The sequence below is a fragment of the Hippichthys cyanospilos genome, chromosome 1 (genome assembly GCF_059441005.1).
Source record: "Hippichthys cyanospilos isolate Australia breed blue-spotted pipefish chromosome 1, RoL_Hcya_1.0, whole genome shotgun sequence".
Classification (NCBI taxonomy): domain Eukaryota; kingdom Metazoa; phylum Chordata; class Actinopteri; order Syngnathiformes; family Syngnathidae; genus Hippichthys; species Hippichthys cyanospilos.
The window spans coordinates 4994276-5015214 of record NC_142369.1 but is presented as its reverse complement, the minus strand read 5'-3'; the positions used below and the strand labels follow the sequence as shown (position 1 = coordinate 5015214).

At 43.0% G+C, this 20939-nt stretch overlaps 1 protein-coding gene across 1 annotated transcript; it reads right to left on the bottom strand.

Moving 5' to 3' along the window:
* Positions 1–194: 194 nt before the first annotated feature.
* Positions 195–15763, bottom strand: ndrg2 (NDRG family member 2). Its single transcript, XM_088414544.1, has 16 exons — positions 15575–15763; positions 11426–11511; positions 10239–10280; positions 10067–10172; positions 9867–9987; positions 8549–8611; positions 7371–7431; positions 7214–7300; positions 7082–7138; positions 4987–5090; positions 4014–4052; positions 3872–3923; positions 3751–3798; positions 3646–3681; positions 2316–2367; positions 195–2227 (listed from the first exon to the last, which is right to left on the bottom strand). The coding sequence occupies exons 2-16, from the start codon at positions 11498–11500 to the stop codon at positions 2064–2066; spliced, it is 1107 nt and encodes a 368-aa protein (XP_088270670.1). The 5' UTR covers positions 11501–11511; positions 15575–15763; the 3' UTR covers positions 195–2063.
* Positions 15764–20939: the final 5176 nt, after the last annotated feature.

The window sequence follows — 20939 nt, the reverse complement described above, 5'->3', positions numbered from 1 at the left end:
ACCTCTTTTCAAAAAGAAATCCTAACCCTATTATAAATAAATATTTGTCCACAGAAAAAGATTCAACTTTTGGGATCACAATAGAGATGTTTTCACAAAAATGAATCGTGAAATTGACAGGTAACGAGCGGCGGCATGTGACAAGTGGGCCTCCGAGTGTTAGTGTGGATGCGACCAGATCCAAAGAAACAAGCTAATTTTTCAGAGTTTTTATTTGTGTCTCATGATGTTACACACTTATTGTTGTCACACAAGTAAATTACAAGTTAATTACATGACTTTTCCTAACACACACACACACACACACACACACACGCACAAAAAAGAAAATGTTACAAGTGATTATCACACGGTGGGGACTATATGAGCATTTTGGGGAAGTATCCACACAAAGGTGAGACATACACAACTTAGGAAAGAAAATGGACATCACACATCCATTTTTTCACGCGAGAGTCTCCAGAACCTTTCCTTAGTAGCCACTCAGATTGCGAGTGCGCTTCGGATGGAAAACACGGCTAACGGACCCCCTTGGCAGTGCTTTAGCTTTCCTTTTTGCACGCGACCTTTTTGCAGACCCTTGCAAATATTTCGACTCCGGCCAGATTCGAAACGTTTGTTTGGTCTTGAAAAGTGTCTCCTGACGTTTGCTGGCAGTGACACGTGAGCGGTAATGCTAACAGGACGGCCGTCGCTTTGAGCGCAAGTGGAGTACGGCGGCTGGCTTGAGTTAAGAGGTATCTGTTTTGCGACTTTCAAAGCCAGAATTAGAACACAGTGATCCAGCAATTCTAATGCTTTGCAAGCGTTCGGAAGGCGTGGGCTTGCTACGTTAGCCACTTGGCCGTGCGTCCTGGACTGGAAGTGCTCTTCGAGTGACCGGCGCCCTCGCGTTTTCGGTCCGCGTTCACTCAAAGTAGTTGGTGGACCAAAAAATAAAAGGGAAGACAAGCTCCCTGTCCGCCTAACACAAAACGGCAAAGGAAGGCTGGAAGACAGAACAAGATGACAAATATGCTAGTGTGAAAACGGGTTTAAGCTTGTATCCCACTGAGGGGCAAGTGCAGGAGAAAGTTTGCAAAAGTAGCGGCTCTTCCGGTCTACCCCTTGGTCAGTTCGAGGTCACCAGAGCTCCACGGGACGTGCTCAGCAAGAGCAATGTCTGGTGACCTCTAGCGGCCTTGCAGTGGCCTTCGGCGACCTTCGAGGAACCATAGGCTAGGTCTCGTTTCAAATTTCCTGGCGACAAGAGCGTGTTCAAAAGAGCAACGACCTGCGGCTTTGAACGAACGGGAGGTCATCAAAAAGTGGCCAGGGGTTGCCAGAGGTTTCTCTTGTCGCGAGGAACTTTGCAACCTTCTCAAGGTCGCCAGAGCTGCCCACAAGGTTACCAGGCATTGCTCTCGTCACAAGAACATTTTGAACATGCTGAGAATGGTTGCACATGCTCAAAATTTGCCTGCCGGCCTCTAGCGACCTTTTGACGACCTCTGGTTGGTTTAAGGTCACCGCGAGGTCGGTTTTAAACAAACCAGAGGCGGCCGCAAGGTGGCACGCGGAAAGTCCTTGAGAGAAGAGGGTGGTAAAAGTTTCCTGCAGACAAGAGCAACATCCGGCAACCCCGTAGCGACCTTGACCATAGCCTGGGGGAGATGAAACAAACCGCTACCCTGGCAGACATTCGCCAGCGTTGGCCCTTAGTGGACCACCGCCTTGTGAAGGGGAGAAGCAAAAGTAGCTCGGAAGGTTACGGAGACACACGAGCGCTGCTAAAGTCTACGTTTTTGCGTGATCGGCTTCTTTTTAGGAACTAGGACTATGAGTTAGGGCCCTCTAGCGACCCGAGCCCGTGCGCTAAATGAAAGGGCTACCAACAGAGCTGGGGAGGGGGGGGGGCGCCACGTTGCGCCCGTCTTCCTCTTTTCAATCGGAATCTCTTCCTTCCTTTTGGACAGCGAGGATCGGGACGGCTGCGGTCCCCCGGGGAAGTAGCGGTGACGGGAAGCCCCCCCCCCCCGGTGCGGACCTTTTTGCATCTCTCCCGTCAGACGCCGGCCTCCCCTTCAGCAGGACACCTCCATGGTCTGCGAGGGGCTGGGGGGCATCTGGCCGCCCTGCGAGCCCTGCGACAGCGTGCGCGAGCGGGAGCGCGAGCCTTCCATGGAGTAGGAGGACGAGAGCGACGTGGTGCGCGAGCGGGACAGGCGAGTCATGCAGGACGACGCCACTGCGGGGACCAAGATCGGGCGGCCGTGTCAGCGCGGCTCCCGGCCGAAAGGCGCCACGTGACGCGGCGCGGCGAGGCGTTCGCTTACTGTAGCCCATTCCCTGGATGAAGTACTTGAACGCCTCTGTCAGCTTGGCAGGCTGCAAAGGAAAACGCGCTCCTGTCAAATGGGCAGTGTTCACCCCCAAAAAGCGGTGTGCAAGCCGGCATATCAATAAATTAATTATGCAACAAAAACCGGAACAGATACATATTAGAACTAGAAACTCCAGCAGCGCAGGGGAGACGTCGCGATGACGTGTCACTTTTTGCGCCTCCCCACCACTCCACTGACGATAAATTAGATTATTATCTATAAAAAAATGTACAAGCACAGCTAAACCTGTATCCTTTTTAACATTACCAAAAAAAAAAAGCAAAAGAAATCAACTTTCAACAACTGTTTTTTACAGTGTTTATACGGGTTACAGCTTAGTCTAAAACCGAAAAAAATACGCAAGTGCATCAAATTGCATGAAATCAAAAAAAGACGCTATTTTTCTGAAAGGGTGTTTCGTTAAAGTTTAAGTATAAAGTACAACAGCACTTGGCATGGCATGGGCCGATAACCGGGCGATATATCGGATTTTAAACGTCACGGTTGCTATTGTTGAGCTGTGCCGCATTTTTCAGTTTATGTCGCAAACAATTCATGTTATACTTTTATTGTGGAGCAAAGCCCATTTTCCCTCGGCGAAAGTTTGTTTCGATTGTACTGTATTTACACATTTCAAATGTTTGTTATTGTAAGAAATGCTGTATTATATATTTTGTGTATGAATCAAACTGTTTCTGTAACGTAGAAAAAAATGCCACTCACCAAAAAAAGATGTTAAAAAGAAGAGCGATTGCGCTTCTGATTATGATTATATTACCATATTTTTCGCACTATAAGGCGCACCTAAAAGCCTTCATTTTTTAAAAAAGTTTATGGTGCGCCTTATATATGGATCAATATTGAGATTGGGATTCCTAGATGCTTTTACCTGTTTCTTTTGTGTGTTTACAGTCGAACAAGGTTGCTCATATTGACATTGAGTTATTATGCTATTGAGAGTTTAGAGTTATTATTTTTATTACTTTGAGTATTACTATATTGTTATTGAAAAAGTTTTAGAATATGTCATTAGTTGAGGTTGCGCCTTATAATCCGGTGCAGCTTATATATGGAAAACGTTTTAAAATGTGTCATTAATTAGGGGTGCGCCTTATAATCCGGTGCGCCTTATAGTGCGGGAAATACGATATTGTGATATGAAATGATGATGAGATTATATTATTACGATGATATTATGATATATTATGATGATTTGAGACGCAAGTGCGCAAAGTCCTATCTCAAGACGTGACGTTTTTGTTTTTGACGTTTTTGGGCTTACCTGAGTGAGCTGAGGGAGGCCGCCGGCGTCGGCCATCTGAGGAGGACACGAAAAGGGTCATGACAAGGTTAGGGGCGGACAAGGAGAAGTAGGGGAGCCAATCACCTTGAGGAAGGAGGTAGTGGTGGGGTCCAGCTTGCTGTTGCATTCCACCTGCCCAGTCACAAAGAAAAAAACTTGAGAAGGGGCCCAGGGATTGGGGGGAGGGGGGGGGGGGCACACTTACGGCGGCGTCCTCGTACGGCGCCTGGTCACCCACCACCAGCATGACGGGACACCTGAGCGCCCATAAACACACACACACAAATCTTGGTCAGCATCCCTGCAAAGCGGCCCGCTGGGAAGATCTCAACAAATGAAGCCGGTACTTGAAGGTGCAGCTGCGGTCCAGGTTCAAATCTCGGCGGCTGGAGGAAGAAAGGAGATGCGATTGCTACGGGCGTCGTTCGTCTCCGCTAGGGCTGCACAAGTCATGGGAATTTAATCGCGATGGCGATGTAATGAAGCTGATCCTCTGCGATATTAACATTTCAAAAGCCTGCTACCGTACATGTCAACTCAAGCACTTTGTCATCCTACCACCAGGGGCAATGTTTCCCACATGTCTGCATGACAAAAGCCTCCGACTATCTCACCCTAATGTTATGTACCGGTGTGATTGTCCATCCAGTGCTTCAAAACTGTATTATGCATTATTTATGACTTATTACCGTCATTTCAAAGGAATTATTTACATTGCAACATTACTGTATTTGAAATGTAATGCATGACACTACTATTGCATTACTTTTATATGGCTGTAATAGATTACACTACTCCCAACACTGGAAGTGGCGTTGAGTTTCTCACTTGATTCCTAATATATAGAGTGCTAGCTGTCAATCGAAACCAATTTTGTAATATTGGCAAAAAAAAGGAATACATTTGGTTTTCAAATGACTGAAAATGACATTTGACAACTAATTGATTCAAATTTGCTTCAAAGTAAAAAATGTGCTTGGTTCTAAGTAGGCTCCATTTTTTTCATTGACATGCACTCGGCAAGTAAGTTAGCTGTGTTGCCCTGCGTGCCAAGTTTTTGCCATGGCTTGGCTCAATTTGTTTTCATTATTATTTACTTTATCTCAGTTTACTATTATTATGGAATGATCAAGCCTTGATGCTTTGTTTATAAACTGCTTGTTTAAAAAAAAACTGAAAAAAGGACAATAAATATGACCAAATATGATGAATGATCTTGATTTCAATATTGACCAAAATAATCGTGATTATTATTTTGGACATAATCGTGCAGCCCTAGTCTCCGCCTTTGCGTGTGTGTGTGTGTGTGTGACAGCTCACCTGTTGTAGCTTTTCCAGAAGAGCTCCACGTTGAGCAGGTGAGGCGCCTTGTTGATGCGCTCCCTGTGAGATTGCACCAAATCCGCGTTGGAAGACAACTCCTCCTGAAGGATGCGCATGCGGGCCAAAAAAATGGAAAGAAACAAAAAGTCACGATGGCGCAAATTCAGGTTGTCGTGACGGGTGCAGAGGAAAAAGACATTGGTTTCGGAAGTGCAATTTTCATCCTTCGTTGTAATCGTCGACCGTCATAGGCAGTGTTGGGAGTAATGTATTACAAAAGTAATGTAATTACTGTTATGCATTACTTTTGGCTGTAGGGTAATACAGTGATCCCCCCTACTTTGCGGTTAATGGGGGCTGTCAATCCCCCGTGAAGTCTGAAACCCGCGAAGTAGGGTATCAGTTCCTAGATTTCTATGTACGCCCCAATATAGCCGCAGTAACCATAAACAATCCTTTTTTTTGTAGGTTTTGCCTATTTTATTTCCTTTCTCCTGTTATTTAACATTACATTATCCTTATTAACATTAATAACATTATTGTATATTCATTAAATAACTAATATTAACTTATTAACTAAAATTAACTAATATGCACCAAGACTCCAGTGAAAGAGTACGCAAGAACTCACGTTGAACTTCACATTTATTTTGGCTCATGTATGGTGTATCATGCAGTATCTGTTGAATAATAAATCAACAACAATCTTAAAGTCAGTCAACTAACATATAAACACTTAATCTATGAAATTACTGTGTTTTTAGCCGACATTAGCGGGTTAGCAACAACTCACAACTACAAACTATAAAGTGCAACCTCTACAGTCTACACGAACGAACACATAAACAGAATAAACACTCATGGCTTACTAAACATAGGCATTAGCGTGCGTTATCAACATAAATGATAATAAACTATAGATATGAGCTGACGTTGCCATTTACTACGTCACCGTAACGAGCCGAATGACGCACAGAGAACGTCAAACAGGAAACGGAAATGCAACGCGACCCGACAAATTAAAAGTGTGCATTTCAAAATAAGATAAAAACGTCACGAACTCTAACGCTTGAAGAATTCTTAACATAGTTATTAACTAATATTACTTCGTTATTTGATTAATACAGTAATGTATAATGTACTTTTTTGCTTTTTTCAATTTTTGTACATTTTTGCACATTTTGTAAATGATATTTAATTTTGAAATATTTTTTATTTTTCATGGAAAAAACAGCGAAGTACTGAGACCGCGATATCTGAGACCGAAGTAGGAGGGATCACTGTATAGTACACACACAAAAATAGAACTGTACTTTTCGCACTATAAAGCGCACCTAAAAGCCTTCAATTTTCTCCAAAGCTGACAATGCACCTTTAAATCTGGTGCGTTTTATACAGCGTATAAACGGCGGTGATATGCTCCAATTTTGAAGCAATTAATTTGAGGAAATGGCGCAAAAATTGCAGGTTTTGTAAAAGGACGCGCAATTTTTTCAAACAAATCCAGAAACTGTTTTTGAATCAACCAAACAATATATTTTAAGATTTTTGGTTGCAATTTGATTTTTTTTAAAAAAGGAGGCGTACTGCAATCCCTGCCACTACTGTAGCTTCTATTCTATGCGCCTTATAATGCGGTGCACCTTATATATAGGTTATCCCAAATTAATTTCTTCAACATGTATATTAGTAGATAAGGATATCTTTTATTGGAATTGTCATGTCTCCTGCCAGCCATAATGCCCCCCCCTAATCTTTCAGGGCAGCCAGTTTTTTCGTAACTAGGGAAAACCCTAATAAATATTTAAAGAAGGGTGGACAGAAACTGTAAGCAGACCGGAAGGAGATTTGAGAAAGTGCCGGTTCCTGTCTGCCTTTTTTTTGAGAAAAAAAGTTTGTTGTCTTCTTTCTGCTTTGCTGCTCATTAAATGTTCGCATTGCAAGTGTCGGCGGTATGGAATCAGGCGTCGGTGTCGGCAGATCCCCAAAACCAGGTGACTTGCGCTCGAACCCGGATGCAATAAAAACGCGATCAGGTTATTCCTATTTTTGAGCGCTGCCCGACGTGCACGTGTTCGCGAAGTGGACGCACCTGGCTGAATAGGTGCGTCATGATCTGCTCGCTGAGCGAAGACGTCACAGAGCTGAGCTGCAGAAGTGAGGTGAGCGCTTCACATCCGGCTCAACGGCGCCGCCGACGTCCATCCTAAGCGGGCGCGCTTACCTTCTGAGCCGCCCAATCCATCCACCCTCGGGCGTTTGTGTCGATGTTGACCAGAACCAAACCCTCCACTGACTCGGGGTTAGCCAGCTGTGTGCGAGAACGCAAAGAAATAATGAGGCGGGGTCCATTTTGAAGGGGACGAGACATCGGCGCTCACCGTGAACTTGCTCAGGATGTATGCCCCGGCCCCCACGCCCACGCCGATCACCGTACGGAAACTGCGGGATGATAGGTTCAGGTTACGCGCCCGTTAGGCATGGGCTCTTAACCGGTTTGACGGTCTAGTGTGTTAAAAAGTCAAAGTTTATACTGCCTGTAACCGGTAATGAGCAATTATCTGTTTGGCTTAACCCCTGGCGGGAATTTTGACCCGATTCGGGCTTTTAGATGTTTTGGTAGCTAAAATATTGCACGGATTGTCAAAACATGGCAACTTTCATTATGCCATCCTGCCGTCCCGTCGAAATGCTCGCAAACAGCCGAGAGGTGCACCCACTACTCGTAAAATTTAACCCATGTCAGGCTCATTTACTGCCATTTACAATTGGAAATAGCCCATTTTAGACATATTGACATCTTGTTTTATCATCCGTTTCCTCCAATTATTCCAACAGCCGCAACTTACTAACAGGGTGCAGTCGAAATGTTTGTGTCGCGGCCCCAAAACCACCAGGGGAGGCTAGCGGACAACTTAAGACTTATGCAAGCCTTTCGATGACTTCATTGAGTGGCTTAGCCCGACTCCCATCATGCAAAATTCTTGTTATGCATTGTGGGACTTGTAGTTGACAAATGGCTTCGATACAAGAGCTAAATTATTTTGCTACAGTGAAGCGTTTTATCTCATGCAACGTACAACATTATCTGCATATTCCCGTCTGCGAAATCTACCAGCACTGAACAGCTGTTTGAGTTGTTTTCCTCACAAAATGAAAATTATTTGAAACTGGAAAAAAAAAATGCACATGGTTAGCCTCGCTAGGGAATATGGCCGTAACTAGCTCAAGTTACGTTGCTCAAAGGTAAATAAAATGTTTTATTTATGTTATTTCATTATATGCATGTCTATTATAAATATGTAGTACTTAGTATACTATTTTGTAACTGATTTTTAATAGTATATAAAATGTTGATATTTTTATCTGGAGTTTTACCTGCATTAGCTAATTAGCATAGGTTTCTATTGCCCGCCATACGACGATTTCACCTTCCGATCCCAACTCCGGCAGAGATTCATTTCGTATGGCGGGGCTCCACTGTATCCATCCATCCATCCATCCATCCATCCATCCATCCATCCATCCATCCATCCATCCATCCTTTTTTTGGACTTACTTGAAGAACTGAAGGACGGCAGGAATCATTTCTGCGATGGTCTCCATGCTTGGGTACTGATACCTGTTTCAAATGAGAGAATATCTTTAGGAAGCTCGTTTGTCACGCAGACTTTAAGATTCAAGGCGAAGACTCAGCAGCCGAACGAGCAAAGACGAAAAAGCAAATCACCACGGCGTAAAGGGTCACAGAAGTCACGGTTTCGGGAACCACCTCAGTTATAGAGTTCAAAATGACAGGGAAAAAACAGCAACTTGGAAAAGTGAAGGAGCATTCAAAAAAAACAACCCTAATTGAGCATTAAGCCCTGCAGTGTGAACCTGGCCTAAGTTGCTTCGTGTTCCAATCCATTTGCTCTTCATTTGAAAAGTAAACCATAGCGTTTCTGTCAAGCAATCAACAGCAGTAAAAATACCTGCAGAACACCTGTTTAAATCTCACAAGCCCCACGGTGCTTTGACGTACCCCCAATTGAGAACGGCCAAATTAAAGTGACAATGTGTAAGATTTAGTCTGTCTCTCATTAAAAACGAATAAACTAAATCATTTTCAATTTCAAACATTCGCAAATAAATGTGTTCTTAACAACCGACAGTTTGTCTGAAATATAATCGTAGGTCTAGTTATCATTCAATTCGATTACATGGGGAGTGGCGTCTACCGCAATGCCCCTAAAGGTCCCACGGGCACATGCGAAAAATGACACACACTCCCTTTAACCAGTTCAGTGCCAAGCGTTATCCGTGCCGATTTTGAACATTTTGAAAGGCCGACAGAATATTGTATTGTCTGTCAACGCAGACATTGGTGGTACCATATGAAAGATTGGCTCCCGTTCTTTACCTAAAAAAAGAAAGTACGCTTTTACCTTATTCTTGTTCTTTAGTAATCTCTGTTTGAAAATAGCTCATTTGAACGACGCCAAGCTATTTCCGACAAAAGGAGAAAAAGAGCTTTTCGTGAAAAGATGTTTTCTTTCCGCACGACTTTGACACTTATATTTTTTAGTAGCATCTCAACAGACCTTCCCTGCGATAAAACCTGAACAAAAACGGTGAAAATGTGTTTTTGATGTCAAAACAACAGTTTGCTTATGGATATAACTACAGTACAACAGCGCTAGATTGGCTTAATATTAATAGGCGCACTGGCCATGAGTGTCATCTATTCATTCATAAAAAAATTTAAAAAAACCTAACTGATGAGAATTCTTGTCACTGGGACACAAGCTACGTATTTTACAAGATGGAAATTCTCGTCCGCGGGACCAAAAGAGTGAAAGGACGCCACCCGCTGAACGTTTACAAGTCGAGCTCACCCCGCCGGGTAAACGGCCGCCCCTTCCTCCTGGCCCGGAGCGTCGATGTGGATCAGCGTGAAGTTCTTGACGATCTCTTGCATCTCCTCAAACTTGAACAACGGCAGGAAGCAGCTCTTGCCTGTCGACGGCAGAGAAAGGCGCCAGTGAAGAGCGGACCTTTGATTTGATTTCTGACTTTGAAGAAGGAAGCCACGCACTGTCCAGGCCCACGTCGTGGAAGGTGAGGATGGCGGGTCGGCGGCTGTTGCGCGTGCCGTGCAGCGTCACGTGCAGGACGCCGTGCGGGGTCTCCACGCTGTGCCCCTGAAAACAAACGCAGGAGAGCGCCATCGTGGCAATTCATGTCATCGGCGCGTGCCGCATCCCCACCTGGCCCTGGTCCAGGAGGATCCTGGCTGCCAGCTCCGCATCCTGCGGGGGGAGAAAAAGCATAGTGAGGCAACTTAACCGGGGGTGCCCCGATACAATCTTTTCACCTCGCCTACTGATGGTTCACATGTTTGATTTTTCCATCATTGTGCGAGCACGTCGTAAGCACTGAAGCGCAAATGGACAGCGAATGCGATCAATAACTCCAACCAAACCCTCAAGAAATTAGATTAACACCTCCTTAAATTTGGCTTCTTGGATCCTTCTTTATATGTTCTTTGAAAACTATTGACAATATGCAGTTATTAAACATTCTAAGCGTAACATTTTGCCTACACCGTATAGAGGAAATACCGATTATTAGCTAACAATGCTGAGCCTTCTGCTATAGCGCTGGTACTCAAAAGTGCGTTAGCACACTCTAGTGGAATAAAACTGTACACTTTTACTAAACTATAAGTCATAAACACGGACAAATATAACAGGATAAATCGAACATAATACCAACCTCGTTCCCTTCTCAACCAAGAGCTAGACAACTGTTTACTAGTTTAACTTATAAACGTACGTTTATTATTTTTAGATTTAATTTGAAAAGAAAACATACTGTTTCCTGTTTCCTTAAAACGCACGAAATCACATTTGTTAGCAGTGTTGGGAGTGTCGTGCATTTCAAAGGAAACGCAAAGACTGAAATGCGTTACTTTATCACGGTAGTGTAAGGCATTACACACAAAAACAGTCATATTTTACTCTGTACAAATGACAGTAACGCGCCTTACAATGCATTGTGCTATATGGTGTATGGCCCCCAAAAACATTCCTAAACCCTTTAAATACACGATAATTGATGCAGGCCATAACATGAATGCAGTTCATTTGGTTGCCTTGAGATGGCGCCGACGTAGTGCTGCTATGCACAGATCTGGAGTGAGTGCGGGGGCGTGTACTTCCACTCTTTGCCACCGGGGGTCAGCAGCGAGAGGTTATAAAACGGCATTAGCTGGAGCAAAACCGGAGCCCCCCCAGGGCTTTGACGTCAAAGCGGCTGCATCACAGCCAGCCGGCGCTGCAGCACATTTGAGTGCGTCAAACGCACACACAAGCACACGCACATGCACGCGCTTTAGGATGATGGCGCACAAAAGCGCGGCGGCTTATTGAAATGCGCGCGCGTCCGCTCTGACCTTGCTGGAGTCGGCGTGGCCACTCAGCAGAGGTTTGTCCTCCGCGATGGTGATCTCTTGCATCTCCGTTGTCATGGCGATCCGTCCTGGTTGAGGGGAAGACATCAAAATGTCAACACGGGCCGCTCGGCGCACTTTAAGTCGCGGGTCCCTGCCGCTGTTGCGGTCAAGAGCGCACCGACTCAGACCAAAACATTAGCCACACTTTTACAGGTCAAAACAAAGACGAGATCGACGCGACATGAGATGGCTTTTTTTTTTTTTTTTTACAAAACCGGGCTTATGTAAATTCAAATTGAGATGTTGGGAATTGATGTATTCTAATTTGAGCAATTTGAAGGGTTGCCATGTTGAAACCTAGTATTTAATTTTGTATTTATTTAATTTATTATTTTTTTATCATTTGTTATTCCCGAACCCTACACACACACACACACACACACAAACACACTCACATTTTTCTGTCTGATGGAGCGACAATTACAATGATGGATAAAAAAATTGCTTTTAATGTACAAAAATAATAATTGTCCAAATTTTGGCCCATGTAAAACCTTTATAACTACAATTTTTGAAATGCATTTTCATAGGATTTCTGTCATTGATTTACCTGTGATTTCTGCAAAATTTCTTTGAGTGGCTGTCAAAGTATGTCAGCAAACAGAAAATTCTTTGTTGACTTGTGTTTCACCGCAAGACAGTAGATGGCGGAAGACACCAGTGCAAAGACAGCATTTTTCCATTTTTTGTGGGTGTTAATAAATGCAACCTACATATTATGGATAGAACCGGTGCCACTGAAGGAAAAAAAATCATAACTTGAATTATTACGGTTTTAAAAGCATTTACAAATTAGGAAAAAATGCTACGCGTGTCGTTTGATAAGTGCGTGCACATTGGCTAATTTGACGATTTTTTTGAGGGTTCCCTGGCGAGAACGCCCGAGTTACCCCATTGGCACTTTGGTACACTGGGCTTTTTTTTTTCTTGCGTGGAAAATCGGTAGCGGACTGGTAAAATTTGGTGTTGTGGCGTCGACCCCTGTTGCTAGGAGACGGGTGAGAATCGATGAAGGCTCAATGGGTTGAATTTGCCTGCAGGATGCCGACGGATTTATTTTGGTAGACTTTGAATGGACGGGCTGACGATTTGTGAGAAAGGTGCGGGAATAGGGACTATTAATAGCTACTTAGGACGGAGAACAGAGGCGCTTTGTGGCCTAGCAGCATCTGGATGCCGGCCAGCAGGAGAAGCGCCCTCCAGGCCCATCACTCTCACATACACAAATACACAAACAAAACTCTCTCGCGCACTGTATGCGCGCTATGTATGGATGTAAGATGGCTGTCAAAAGGCCAAGATACACACACACACACACACACATCCATACATATATATATTCCTTTTTCGAATTTGCTTTTTTTTCCCGTTTGTGTCTTTTTTTTTCTTGTCTGTTTTTTTTTCTTGTTTGTGTCTTTTCTTGTTTGCTTCTTATTTTGTTTGCAGCTTTTTTCTTGTTTCAACTTGTTTTCTTATTTGTGTCTTTTTCCTTGTTTGCTTCTTTTTCTTTTTTGAATCTTTATTCTTGTTGCATTTTTTTTTCTTGTTTGCTTCTTTTTCTTGTTTGCATCTTTTTTCTTGCTTGAATCATTTTCTTGGTGTTTTTTTCCTGTTTGCATCTTTTCCTTGTTTGCGTCTTTTTTCTTGTTTTAATATTTTTTCTTGTTTGGTCCTTTTTTCTTGTTGTAATGTTTTTTGTCCTTGCTTCTTTTTTTGTTTGCGTCTTTTTTGCATATTTTTATTGTTTACTTCTCTTTTCTTGTTTGTGTCTTTTTTCTTTTGTATTGGTTGTGATTACCTTTTGTTTGTGTAATTTGCTCTTTATGGCCATCGTATTAAATTTGTCAGTATAATTGTACAATTTTATCATCAATGATCTTATTTGTAGTCACCATGATGCTTCGTATTTCTTGATTATCTCCAGCATCGTTTCCATATAAATCATCTTGCTTCTCTCTTTAACATCACTAGCAATCTTGGGACCCATGGCTAACACCTTCAAGTTTGAATTAAGCAGTAAAATGCAATATAAATACGTTTTTTTAACCACTCACAATCGAACAAAGCTAGACCGTTCCGCCAACATTTGAGGCTGACCAACAGCAAACATCACAAATGCAGACAAGCCCCTAGGGTCATGAGTTGTTTTGGGCGCAAAATTGGAAAAATAGCACAAAGAGGAGATGAAAAAACTCAGTATTCCCCGTAAGTCAGGGACGTTGTAACGCGGTGGTCCACTGTATATATACTGTACTTTTACCCACAAGCCATCCGGATTCTTAACAAATCTCTCACGCACTATCTGCCTCTTACTACATGCATAAATAATTTTTTGCACGACATGATACATGCACTATATTATTAGCACCATTATTTCTGTTGTTGTTTTATTGCAGTTCATTGCTATTCTTATTGCTATTTATTTATTGCTCGATCATGGAATGTAGTCTGCTGCTCGAAGAAGTGAACAGAATAAGAATTTCATTGTGTGGTATAATAATACTGGACATACGACAGTAAAATTCTTGAATCATGAAGATATCAAACGTATTCTCATGATAATTACAGTAATGGGGCGAGTGGGAGGGTGGAAGCGGACTGAATCAGTTGACCGAATCAGTTGGGTTTTAGCAGCCAGAGGAGTTGCTTGCAGCAGCTTTTGTTAGCCAAGGTTGTACCACCTTATTTTCATCAAAAGAAGTTAGCAAATCGAACCAACGTCCGAATCCATCCGTGTTCAAAAACAGGGGGATCATCATATTGCTTTTAGCGGGGTTTGTGTTAGCTTAGCAAAGGTTGTTGTCCTCATTCACACGCAGGGCCATTAAGACGACATTTTGTGTTAAGAATTCTTCAAGCGCTTTAGTTTTTGATGATCAGTTAGGTCTTACTTTGAAAACAGGTGCTTTTGATCTCGAAGGCCGCGCGCTGTTTTCGTTTTATGTTTTGACCTTCCCAAAACCGATTGGCTGTTTCGCGCCACCTTTCGTGTCCCGTGGCATCAAACGCGTCCTATCGATGCCGCCCTATCACCCGATCGCCCAAACTGCAATTCGAATGGGTCTGAATCTGAACCAAGCATGATTCATTTTCCCAAACCACGGTGAGCCGCAACATAAGGATGAAAGAGCCACATGCCGCTCCGGAGCCGCAGGTTGCTGACCCCTACCCCAACCCAAGCATACCCATCAGAAATGATTGCCCAAATCATACCTGTACTCTAAAAACAAGTTTTTACCCTAAAAAAAATTCTGTACATGTAAGAACCGGCCTAAACGTCCTCACTAGATCGGTAGAAAACTTGTGATTGGTTCTCACAAGTATAGCCGTACAGGAACACACACACACACTCCCCCACCCCATCACAGGTTATCTGAAGGTCAAAAGTGCACCACTCGAAAGCGGGCCACTCTTGGTTCTGTTCGTTTTTTTTTTTTTGTAAACAAGAACAAGTTGCATGGGCCCTGCTCTTGTTAAGAGGTTCGTTGCTATGTGTGTGTGTGTGTGTGTGTGTGTGTGTGTGTGTGTGTGTGTGTGTGTGTGTACGCGCGCGCGCGCCTCCAAATGCGGCATGACTCACGGAATGTGCGCGCACGCGCTTGCTGAAAAACAGACGGTGCGCGCGCACGTGACCCTCCATTCAATTCAAGTGCAGCGTTTCTTCTCCCCCAACTGAGACACACCCCCATTTGACATTGAGGACCATTGTGAGTTCCGTACCCCCCCCCCCCCCCCGTTCTTCCAAAACATCACCTCGAAAAACACACACACAAAGCAAATTCCTGAGTTCTAAGAGGCGAACTCGATTCTGCGCTCCAAGCCAGCAAATAAGCGCGTGCGCGATGTTTACTTGAATTGTTCCAAGTTCGTGCAAGAGGAGAACGTCAATAGTGACCTATTTGCAGCTGTCATGATGGGGGAGGGGGAAGGGGGGGGGGGGGTAGCCACGTGTCCGCGTCAATAAACGCACAAAGAGAGGGTTCTGGTAGGGCACTGGTATGCATTCATCCCTACAAATGCGTCCGGTCCATTGTGTTATCATTCAAGCGCAGCATCAAGCTCACATCGGCTACATCCGGGTCATGTTACCTGCTTGTGCAGCGCAGCGTCTCACAACAAGTCCAAGTCGGCCCCGCGAGAGGTCCACTGGTGACGATCCGCTGGGTCCCGGTTCGTCCCGCGTCTGTCTGTTGCTGCTGCTTTTACGCTCCGGTCCGCTCGCTCGCTCGCCTCGGTTCGCGAATTGTGCACGAGTGGGGGGGTGCAGGGGGCGGGGCCGGCTTGGTCAGTCAATCAAAAGGCGACATGGAAAGGACTCCGCGGGGGGTGGGGTGGGGGGGTTGCAAGTTCGATGTCCTCGCTTGCACTGCAAGCGCTCGCACTGGGTTTTCTTGTACAGTTGGGGGGCAGGTACGTGCGTGCCTGCGCACTGCCTGACGTGCACGCGCCTATCAAGGTTTCACGCCTCCTAAGAAGACCCCCCCCCCTTGACTCCAGCTCCACAGTGGTACAGTCCAGCCTCGTTGAGAAGGCAGATAAACTGTCGTTATATAAGATATTATAGGCCTACGACATAAACATGTGCAACTTTCAATATGTTTCACTTACTTTTACATTTGCATTACAGTTTCATTATTTCGTGCACTTGACATAAATGGAAAAAAAATAACTGGCATAAAAGTGACGATGTAGTCCAAGAAGCAAAATAGAACAATGCATGCAACAAAGTAAAAAAGTATAAATAAAAATACCACGTCCGGGCTTTCCAAATATGCAAATAGAATGATAGCGCGACAGTATATAAAGTATAAATATAAACACATATGTACAGAATATGTAGGTATGCATACAGATGGAAAAAAAAGAATCATTGAAAATAATCATTGAAGTGCCCAAGTATATTTGCTAAAAATAGAAAAAAAATCAGCTCAATCTCCCCCAAACGGGTTGCGGCAAACGATTAAGTCCAAAACAGCATTATTAAAGAAAATGCTGCTTTAGCTTTGCAGCTTCATGGCCTCGTTAGCAAACCATTGCTTGCTATATTAAACTGTTGAATTGATTGCTTGATTGAACAGTCTGTGACGTGATGAAGACGTGTTAAGAAATAACTGGTCTCTACCGCCACCTATTGTCATGAGGTGAAACGCAAGTCAACAAAGTATTTTCTGTTTGCTGACATAGTTTGACCGCCTCAACGGAATGTTGCAAAAATCACAGGAAAATCAATGTCATAAATCCTATTAAAATGCAGCCCAAAAATTGTAATTATAATGGTTTTATATGGTCCAAAATGTGGACAATGGTTATTTTTGTACACAAAATCTGACACGTCCAGCTGCAATCACATAACAATGTCAGAATGGCTGCATTTTGAAATTTTACATCTTTTACTCATCTGCTGGAGATGTCAGCTCCCTGGTATTTTTTTGCCGATTAGTCTTTTATGATATCATAAAAAAAAAAGACAATGGAATGTCCAGAATTTGTAACACAATGCCACAAGGTTTAAACAACGACTAGTCAATTAACTGTGCGTCTTTTGCCATTGTATGATACCGTGCAAGCCTCTCGCGCTAGCTGCTAACCACGTGGTGCATTCAAACACACTTGGACATTCCAAAGTGTTTCTGACTGCTCTTTGAGCGCACCCACGATGCACCGGCTTCCGGTCCGAAAACGTGTGTTTGACCAAGTGTAAATAAAGGCATAAAGAACATGTCGAACAACCGCCGCCCACATGTCAAGCGCGTTGGACATTTGCGGACTCGGGCCGCCAGCTGTCCTGCTGGGACAGATTAACGGGCCCCCGGGTGATGTAACGCACACGCAACATGACTCGTCTCCGGCGTGTCGTACAACATTCGGGCGTGTGTGTCGGAGAGACAACGCACAGTGTCCAACCTGTCTCCGTGTCCCGCATATTTGCAAAAATATCCTAGTGCAGTTTATTGAATCAGTTGTGAAACTCTCCAATCCTGTACCGTACTGGTCAAGGTCAAAAATATGCATATCAGGAGCAGCACAATTTCTACTGAGGTGAAGCAAAAACAAAGGGGCAAAAATTGCTTCAAATTTCACATTCTGTCCAATGTTTTAGAACTACTTTTATTTACTTATTTTTTTCCAATTATCTAACACCTGTACGCTCAGGGTCGAGAAGTGCATAGCAGGAGCAGGACAATTTCTACTGAAGTGAAGCAAAAAAAGGTTAAAATTTAAAAATTTTAGATTCTGTCCAATGATGTTTTTTAACAACACATATAACTAAAAAAAAACATACTACAGTATTCCTGTCATGTCATTAAATTGGATTTGCAGAAACTTGCAGGAACGCACGTCCAATCTCACATGTAAACTAAATTGTTACACAAAGGAGTCACCATAGGACAATTTACCAATAAGTTGCTTCATGTTCCAGTTCATTTGCTCTTAATTTGAGAAGAACACTGCGCGGTTCCTCTCATGGCATTCAAATTTGCAGACACTTGCATGAACCCAGTTCCAATCTCACGTGGAAAATAAAGTGTTTCACAAAGAGTCCCTATGGGACAACTTACCAATAAGTTGCTTTATGTTCCAAGTCATTTGCTCTTAATTTGAAAGGGAAACTGTACAACTTCTAAAATTGCTTTACATTAGCTTTGTTGGGCATCAAGTGGTTTCCCAATGCCAACGTTTGGCACCTTTGGAAGATTGTTTGGACTTTTGCAGAGTGAACTAGAATCCAGGTGGTTACTAGAAGCTAGGTGGTTACCGTGACAACGTGCCGACCGTTAAGCAGTCCAGGGCGAAGCAATGTGGACAGGAGACACTCAGACGAGTGCTCAAAAAGCCGCGAGGGTGCGTTTGTTTCGCCTCGCTTCACATGCCGTGTCGGCCGTATGCTAATCAACCTCTGTTTGCTATTGCAAAAAAAAAAAAAAAAAAGCCCCTCCCCCCCGCCTCCACCTCAACAATGAGGGCCCAGTGCGGTTGTTTGAAACTCGCAACTTGAAGTGAAATCCAAAATAGCTTCAGAATCACACACGCAAGTCGAGTCGTCCATGAAGCTAAAAAAAAAAAGGGGGGGGCTTTTTTAATTCCAGGAGTGAGAAAAATCGGAGGGGGCTGCCATTCATTGGCCAACGGCTGACTCTGGTGTGACATCACAACGTGATGGCTGACCTACTTTAAGCGCCTGTGACGTCGCATTTATCTCCTCGCTTGTGTAAGTCTGCAAAGACCCCCCGCCCCCCCCCGCCCAAATCATTTACACTTGCCAATAACCTCCTTTCCAAAGATGAAAATGGTGCTTGTGAATATTCATGCCGTGACACAACAAAAAGGCCTCATGGCACATTTTGTGCTACAAATTTACGGAGTCAAAAAGACGTACGTGTGTTGCGCAGTTCATTTGAGTACGACTAAATTGTGTTGATTTTGAATTGTTTTCATAATTGCAGGGGCTGGATTCTGATATTCAAGTCAAGGCAAAGAACTTCAAAGTGGCCCTTCCATTTTTTTTTAATGGGGCCCTCAAATGATCAAGTTTTTGCTGAGTCATTTTTGTGACTTTTAGAGTGTATGGTTTGAACTTACGCTTTTTAGACGTCAATTGCAGTGCATGGATTTTTAAATTCAAGGCAAAGCACTTCAAAGTGGCCCTTAAAAATTTTTTTAATATAGGGCGCTCAAATTACTTGTTTTGTTGAAAGTCATATTTGTAACTTTGAGTGTGTATGGCTTGAACTTACGCTTTCAGTAAAATTGGATCTAACGTTTTTAGATGTCAATTGCAGTGGATGGATTCTAAAATTCAAGACAAAAACTTCAAAGCGGCTCTTACATTTCTTTAATTCTTTGGATGGGACCCTCAAATGATCAAGTTTTTTTTGCGACTTTATGTGTGTATGGCCTGAATTTATGCATTCACTAAAATGGATCTTTAATGTCTGTAGCTGTCAATTTTGGTGGATGGACTCATAAACTCAAGTCAAAGAACTTCAAAGTGGCCCTTCTTCAGGATCATGTATATGCATTTTTAGTCATGTTCAAATGACGCATTTGGGGCCCATTTGTGGCCATTTATGGACAATTAATTTAAAAAATGGCATCAATTTGGGAAGTTTCTGTAACAGCTAGTGACCTTTGCTGGCAGAAACAAGCGCTGCAGTTGATTTAGAAAAAACCTTTCCTTTGACTTGCGTGCAATCCTATTAAAAAAATAAATGAAGATTAATTAAATACAAATAAAGATTGTCAAATAATTTATTGGTTTCTTATTTACTGTTGTGGTTACCTTTCCTAAAAACCAATTTATTATTTACGGTAATGATTTTCAAGGAATACATAGATTGAGTCACAAACTACGATCAGTCTAATTTCACCAAATAATTGCATCATTTTGGGAAGCGTCTGTGAAAAATAGTGACCTCTGCTGGCAAAACTAGGTACTGCAATTGATTTGGAAAACGCCTTGCCTTTGAATTGACATGCGAACGCTCAAGTAGAATAATAATAAACCTCTAAAACTGGTGTTTAATGTAATAATGTCCACCTAACGTCTGTGCTGTGCTTAGGGCAGCCAGTGCAAAAAGTCAAAAGTTTGAAAACACTGAAGTTTTTTTTTTTTTTTAATATGCAGTGTTTGCTTAAATTTACATGGCGGAAATTATTTGTGTGTTTTGTTTTTTACTCTGTGGCTGCTATTGTTGGTGTTCTTGTTGTTGTTGTATTTAAAATGCCTCCGTGAAAATTAAAGGTTGTTAACATCTGCCATCGAGGAACACACATAGAACCCAACACACAAACCTCGACCAGATGTTTTGAACCTGGCAGTTGTGCTTCGTTTAAAGAGCAAAAGCATCACGTTTTTCTTTCTTTTGTTTTGAAAGACATTACCGCACTGTTTTTTTTTTTGTGAAAACATATCCAATTCCCGCTCGCAACAACGAGAACAAAAATCAGCCACTTGTAAATCAAGGTACAGTACTTCAGATTGAGTTTGTCACGTGAGGTGCGTCTTGACTGACAATTTGTTGGCGTTCGTTGTGCCTCCATGAGATGGCGCTCGTGTGCAATATCAGGCCGAATGAAGGCGCAGTTTCTCTCCTCAAGATTTTTTTTTAATTAATTCTGTGCAAAAATGTGGGTGGCAGGACACAAACGCCCCCCTCGCTGTAGTTTGGACACCTCTGACTGAAATGTTACGTTATTTATACATAATGTTGATGCAATTCTGATCCGGAAAGTCTGATTGTAAACATTTTCGTTGTGTTTCATTGTTCATTGTGATCCTGTTAAAAAATATGTCAATTTAAACAAAATAAACTTTTCTTGCCTCCCCTCCTCATCACAGTTTCCCTTTTTTACGTATGTATCGATCGTTTATTTGAAAAAAGAAGGAAAGAAAAAGAGCAAGGTGTCTGCAGTCTGCTTTATTTTGAAACCCAGTCATCCCGTGACGCATTTC